Source organism: Penaeus monodon, chromosome 41 (genome assembly GCF_015228065.2).
Source record: "Penaeus monodon isolate SGIC_2016 chromosome 41, NSTDA_Pmon_1, whole genome shotgun sequence".
Classification (NCBI taxonomy): domain Eukaryota; kingdom Metazoa; phylum Arthropoda; class Malacostraca; order Decapoda; family Penaeidae; genus Penaeus; species Penaeus monodon.
Window position 1 is genome coordinate 15859374 of NC_051426.1, and position 7500 is coordinate 15866873.

At 39.3% G+C, this 7500-nt stretch overlaps 1 protein-coding gene across 1 annotated transcript in view; it reads left to right on the forward strand.

The window, feature by feature from the left end:
* The window catches only part of LOC119598208 (probable serine/threonine-protein kinase yakA), a 95518-nt gene that overhangs the window by 86504 nt on the left and 1514 nt on the right, over window positions 1-7500 (forward strand). The window contains exons 4-7 of the mRNA XM_037947836.1: window positions 392-596; window positions 1378-1576; window positions 2448-2560; window positions 2857-7500. The exon at window positions 2857-7500 is cut by the window's right edge and continues 1514 nt beyond it. Coding sequence (XP_037803764.1) covers window positions 392-596; window positions 1378-1576; window positions 2448-2560; window positions 2857-5466 — 3127 coding nt within the window. The 3' untranslated portion in view covers window positions 5467-7500. The remainder of the gene's footprint in view (window positions 1-391; window positions 597-1377; window positions 1577-2447; window positions 2561-2856) is intronic.

Below are 7500 nucleotides of genomic sequence, written 5' to 3' on the forward strand. Positions count from 1 at the left end.
ATAGAAGCCCCCGGCAGCGAGGCCTGGGCCTCTATGAATACTACCCGTCAGAAATGGGTTAAGTTACAGTTGGCTGGCATAGAACTACTAATGAAAGAATTTTGAAAGTTTGTAAGTTTGGTGGAAGTTGAATAAAACATTAATGAATTTTAAGTTAGATATATACTCACTTTATGGCTGGTTTTCGCAAATTCAGAATATGGATGTACGTAGTATAATTCAAGGATGCCAGTAATTTTCAGATATAAGGGTAACAATTTAGAGAGGCCAATGACTTTTGAATTTAATTTTAATATTATATTATATTATATCATATATCTTTTGTTCGCATAGCTAGAAGTACTAGATAATTGTCAAATATATTACTTAAATGTGAACATTTTCTCCTCAGGCATTACTGCAACCTCAATAACATCAAGGCTCTAAGCACAGCAGATTTTGGCAAGGTGATGAAACAAGTATTTCCTGGAGTGAGACCACGGAGGCTTGGCCAACGAGGGGCCTCCAAGTACTGTTACTCTGGCCTACGCAAGAAATGGGCCCTTGACCCACCCTCTTTGCCAGATCTTAATGACAACATGACAAAGAAGAATGTGGTATGTCTAATGCCTCTTCTTTCATTGTGTCTGTATATTTGTAGCACAGCTTACGATAGAGAATTTTTTTCAACAATGCTGTCTTGCTGGTGTCACATACAGCATAGTTTGTTTTCTTTATTTGTCCCTTGAAGTTAGTGCCAGAAGCTCCTGAAACAAGTCTGGCTAGAAGACAAAAATAGAAGTGAAAAACTGTGAACTTTGAATTTCAGTATTGTTAGATTGAGCTTAAGTTGCCAGAAAAAAAAAGTGTGCTGTTGTATGTTTTAGATAAAAGATTAGAGTAAATTATTGAATTATGGATGATTAAAATCATTTGCTTGTTCTGTGTCTTGTTTGACTATGAGGGTTCATATTAAGATTTTAAGAAAATTGCATGAATCAATATTTTAGTATATGAACAAACAAATTGTAGGTATTCCCTTGCATATAGTTAGAATATATAGTTACATAAAATTATATATACAGACTGTAAAAATGGTGTCTTACTCTATCCCTCCTTTCCAAAAGTTCTCAGTTCAATCCTGCTGCTTTTTTGAAACAAAATGTATTATCAATTTTTTATGTATGCTTTTGTAATATTGCATTTCCAAGAATTTCCTGATGCATTACCAACGAAGTTGAATTTTTCATAGACAAATTGAAAGATCATCAAGCTGTGTAAAAGGAAAATGTGTTTAAACAATGTAATCAGTATAAGCTTTGAAAGGCTGTTTGGTATAAAATTTTATAGAAATTGTTATTTCTTCTTATTAACTGACATTGTGAACAATCTTTACAGCTTGGCATGGATTGTGTGGTTGATGAGGGTGAGGTGGACAGAGCAGCAAATTGTCTAGTGTTGGAATGGGCGGAAAAACTATGGTCTGTTAAATTTGAAAGCATTCGTGACTTGGCTCTTCATCTGGTTAACAAAAACTATGTGGACAACAGGTCGATGGCAGCATTCACCCTGCTGTCAGTTGCAGACCAAAATCAAGGTAACTTGTGGATATATGTAACAGTAAGATTTCCATAATTTTATTGCTATTATGTTGCTGTTTAGCAATTTCTTGCAGTATCTGTGCTTGTGAGAGGTCTCATTGTGTTTTTGCATGAACAATGATAAATCTTGTGTAAACCTTTCATATGCATGCAGGTGATGGACTTGTAAGATAAATCTTTAATGTAAGAAAAATCTTTCACCCATTTATTATGGGAGACCCAGCGCTATACCTAGCCATGCTAAATCAGCAGCTCAAGGGAAAAATTAAAAGTACAGGAAACAAAATATCCCCACTCTCTATGCTCCTAGCTGCAGCATAAATGATTTTTTTTAGATAGAGGGGCTAGAAAGATGCTTCATCCCTACTTTGGAGGGGCTGTTTCTCCTCAGTGAATGCAGCCAAGGCCAAATAAGTGCACTACTATTTGGTGCACACAACTTGGAGCAAGCTTGACCACACATGACATGACATAAAATCATCCCAGTGTGAGGGATACTCTGCTATGATGTGATATGATTGTCATCCCATCCTGAATGGGTTGAAAGTAGATTTAATAACTGAAATAAAATTGTTCCATTTACATCATGATTTTCATGGATACCATTTTTTAAGACACTCTAGGGGGATGTCTTTAGTAGACAGTGAAGATTGCCTTTCCAGATAGTATCAGATTGCCTCTTGCACTGAGGCAGAAATGTTCTGTAGTCTGCAAACATTTTTGAGAATGTCTCAAGAATTTTGTTGATCTATTTTAAAGAAAAGATGATAAAATTACTAATTAGTTAAATTTTATACATAATGATATTTTTAATGGTCCCTTCATACAGGAGAAGAAAGTTTTCTTAAAATGAGTTGAACGTTCCAGGCATGTTGGTGAGTGGAGGGACAGGAGGTGGAAAGCACAGAGAGACTCAGCTGCAACTTCAACGAAAGTTGCAGGAACGGGAGCACATCAGAGAGCAGAAGAGGAAACTGCAGGTTGGGGAAAATATTTATTTATTTATTTTTAGATAAAATTGTTTATTTGTTTAATTTATAAATTTATTTATAAATTTTTAAAGAGTTTTTTTAAGGAGTGGTAACTATATTAGCTTCTAAAGTAACTACCATTAACATTGAAAATGTTACTCTGATAAGTGCAGTTGTTCATGCTGTGTAATTATAGTTTATTGTGACTTACTTACTATTCCCATGACTTATCATAAGTATAATCAGCCAAAGAGTAGCTCTGCTTGATATGCCTACCAGTAATTCCCTTGACCCATTCCTTCCAGGAGCAGCAGCCAGCCATCAACAAGGCAAATGAGCGGCCAAAATCTCGGAGGAGGAGTGGGGCATCGCGCAATCCTTCTGGTGAGACTGTAACCAATGGCACCTCTGCTGTGTCATCAAAGTCCAATTCCCATCACCCCCCAGCAGCCGCTGTCACTACCACCATTACTGCCACTACGAACACCACTAATGGCAACTGTGATAGCCTCCTGTCTGAGCTTCCTAATGGTGCTACCGGAGATATTGCAGGCAGTGATGGTAACAATATTGTCAGCATAACTAATATCAAGCAGGAAGAGAGTCTAGAGTTTCTGGACTCACTTACAGATGACAAGCTCCTAGATGCCAAGGTGGTTATAGATGGTAAGAATGGAAACTTTCACAGTAACATCATCACGAATGTGGGCCATACGCAGCAACCGCTCAGAAGAAATTGCAATACAAATAACAATTGTGAAGTCAAGGTTCCCTGTAACAAAGTACCAAACCCAAAATCTAACCCTGCCAAGAAACCGTTCCTTATTATGCAGTCCAGCACTCCCAAGACCACATCACCCAAGTCCAGGTTCAAAGCCATCCAGCCCAAGGTTACTGACAGCATGCAAGGGACATTACCTGTGGGATCTCAGTGGTCAGACATCTTAGGAGGCACAGAGGACATCACACACCCCAAAACTGAAGTCCTTTTGCCGGTAAATTATGGCGGCCAGTTGATGGTTGAGTCTGGAATTCAGCAAGTGACTCAGCGTGAACAGCAACAACAGCACCAGCACCACCAACAACAACAACAACAACAACAACACCAACAACAACAACAACAACAACAACAACAGCACCAACAACAACAACAACAACAACAACAACAACAAGTTCAGCAAAGACAAAATCTGACCAATAATAACTGTACTAACAGTCATGAGGCGGAAGAAGAATTAATTCAGTACTTCCACAAAAATGCTGATATGGATGATGCTCAGAAGTCAAGTCAGCTGTCAGAATTGCGGAAATTGCTTCAGAGAAACCTACCAGGGGGTCAAGCTCAGGGGGGAGTGGGGGTCAGTGCTCATCCACTAATGACTGATACAGACATTGATCAGGATGTGCAGGGAACAGGAGGAATGAGAAGAAGAGTCAGTTTCCAACCATCACTGGATGGAGGAGACAACTTGAATCCTCTTATGGGAGGACAGACTGTGGGGTCAGTGCCACCAAGTCCCAATACACGCAGAACTCAGTTTAATTTTACACCAATAGGTAGTAATCTGGACCAAACACAAGGTATGTCTCAGTGCTCTAGTGCAAATGCTAGCCCTTTTATGTCTCCACGGAATACCCCATTACCTAGATCGAGACACAACTCTGGTCAAACCAATTCAACATATGTAACACCTCGTAGTACACCATTTACACCAGACCAACCAAACCATCCAGTTGCGTCTGAATGCAGCACACCATTCATGTCACCAATAACAACACCCTTGTTTCCAAGGTCACGCCACAATTCAAATCAGAATCATCGCAGTCCGTACACCCCTAACTGCCGCTCCCGGCACTCCTCTGGTGCCCCTACTTTTAGACATGCACCATACACCCCAGACGACATGTCTAGTCGGCGTGGAGGGAAGTTCCGTTCAAGACATTCATCAGGAAGTGTTCCACCATCTCCCTCCTCTGCTCCCCTCTCACCTCTGGTGCAAGATGGTTCAGTTCACCCCTCTCAAGACTCAAGCATACAACTTCCTTCAGCCTCCATGTTACATCATATGCTCAAGAATAAACAAACTGTAAGTGGGTACAGTGACTTGCGCCGTCGGCACATGTCAGCAGGGCCAACTATCCATTATCAGCCTCAGCCTCCTGCCTTCTCTATTGATCCATTATCCCAAGAGGTATCCAATGTAATGACAAACTCCCAACCTGGACCAAGCAATACTCTGCCAGGTAATCTAAATAGACCCCAATCAGTTCCACCTTTACAGATGCTCAATATGCCATCCTGTACTCAAGAATCTTTTGCCAAATCGCATCCCAACACACCTGTTGTTAATCAGCAGTTTGTGTTCACTGAGAGTTGTGTGTCTCAACCTTCCTCTTATGCACCTACTCCTGTACCCAGTGAATGCAATGACTTTACTGATAGTTATAATTTAGAGATTGACCCAATGCTGGATGTCAATTTGTCAGGTGATGCAGGAGGGACTGTTGGGCTGGATTCCATGGATTCTTTGACTCTGACTAATAGCCATACAACAGACCTGTCAACACTTTCAGACCCTCTTCAAGTTCCTCCTAACATGGACCCTTTTTCTGTAAGCTATTCTTCAGAAACTGGGGATATGAGATCTATGGAAGAGCAAATAGGAGTAAGTGAAGTGACTCTCAGTAGTAGTTGTTGTATGGATAACACACAAGGACAGCAAGTTGATAGTGCTGGTGGTGGTGGTGGACAGGGACCATTAATCAGTACGGCCTCCATGCTCACGCTCAATGCTCTAAACCGCTCACTGGAAAATCCTGGTAGTGGGCTGGAGGAGGACTTCCGGCCAACCTTGCCGGATCTGGGTGATCAGGAAGTGTTCAATTCTTTGGTGCTGGATGTGAATAAAGACTGACATCAGCCTGCCACCTGGGCAAAATATTTGACATAATTTTGTCAGCTGCTGAGGGGGCACCCATAGTCATGGAAACTTTAAAACACATGTTTTAAAGATGTGAAATTTGGGTATCCTGGTTGATGTTTACCTCTTCAACACAGACACAGTGCTGAAGCACTAGCACAGATATGGCTGATTTGTATACATAGGAGCATAGGAGCAAGTATACATATGTACATTTTGAGTCCAGTTTTGGTATACTGGAGTCAAGCTTAAATATTTCCTATGTATACTTGACTTTGGCTTAAGATATATCTTGTTTGCTTAAGCACAGCTTAAGGTATGCCTTTGCATATTAAAGTCCGTCTGGAGGTACATTGCCTGTTGGAATCCATCTTTAGGTATACTGCTATATGCTGAATCTTATATTGTGTATACGGAGGTCCAGTTTAAGGTGTACCTGTATATGTGAATCATAAGGTTCTCTGGACTGCCAGAGTCTGGCTTTTTAGCTTTGATTTTACCAGTTTCCTGCAACTGCCGGGTATGTGATTCAGGAAATATTGGTGTTAACTTTTGTACTTTTTCTCTCTTTTTATCCTGAGCTACTAGTCCCAACTAGTAGGTTGTCAGAGAGAATCAACTCTCAGACAAATGTGATCTCAACAAAGGAACTTCTATATTTTAGCTCCCATAATTAGAATAAGAGAAAATAATTATTCTATCAAGCTCATTGCAGCAACAGTGAGTAGTTGGGTTACCGAATGGCACTGGGAAAAGATTGTTACAAGATGTGCGCACATCTGGCTCATCTCTCTGAGGTTAGAGCATCACAGTTTGTTGTTTTCTTTGTCAAGAGCTGCATGTGGCTGTGAATATACCCTTACAGCCATTGTGTCTATGTCTAGTGTGGCATACTTCTTGTTGGTCTTAATTTTTCTTCATATTGCAAATTGGTAATATTCAAGATTTTAACATTCATCTTCTTTTTTTCATTTCCTTTTTTTTGTAAACATGTAAGTTTATATATTTTTGGGCTTAACTGTGTTGCTTTAGTGAATTTATTAAAAAATAAATATTAATCACATAATTGCACTTGGTTCCTTTTCAAAGGATGTTACATTTCAAGTTAAATTGAAACTAACTTGCTGCTTTTCATCTGAGTAGCAGGTGTTGGCAACATCCATACTTCTTATGGATATGTTGAGCATTCTGATGAGAAGTTGTGGCATCAAAGTCAAGCTCTAAAAGACTTACAGAGGTTGGTAGTGATTGAGGATTAGGTTTTGCATGCTAGTTTGGCAGGTCAGAACCTTAGTTGAATGTGCCCAACTGCTAAGTTTCGTTAATTTACTTTAATTTACTTGTTCCAAGTATGGTTTAACTTCCAGGTCTTTGCAGCTACACAGCAGCATAAGTCTTGTTGTAACTTGAGACTTGGATATCTTTTTACAAATCTTCAGCATTGTGTTAAAATGCTGCAGAAATTGTGGACACATTGTGTACCTTGTATATATGTATTAAGATGTGTAATATAAGTAGTTTTGACTCTTGGATGTTTGTGGATTTTAGCAGAGGTAGAATAAGGCATTCAGTGTTTACTTTTTCACTGTCATGACAAAGCATTGACATTAGTTCTTATATACACAACCATTGGTTAGGAAGCAGCGACCGTGTCAGCTGTGGTGTGTGGGAGGGTCATCAACACATAGGTTTAAGTAAGCCAGCAGCAATGATGGTGTGCTATAAGAGAGTATGCTCAACAATATATTAACTAGATTTTATTGTAAATTATACGGGGTTCTTAACACTCCATAATGTATCTGTGATAACAAAGAAAAAGAAAAAAAAAACATACAAAAAGTTTAATATTTTAAAAGTCTACAGCAAAAAGATTAATTTGTAGTTTTCACTTTTTTTGAGTTACTGCAAAGGTTATTTTAGTAGGTAGGTATATCTATATATTTTTACCCCACCAACTTACTTTAAATCCATGTGTAATTTTGTGATCTCGACCATTGATGTCAGGGAGTAGTTTGTGGTGTCAACTTA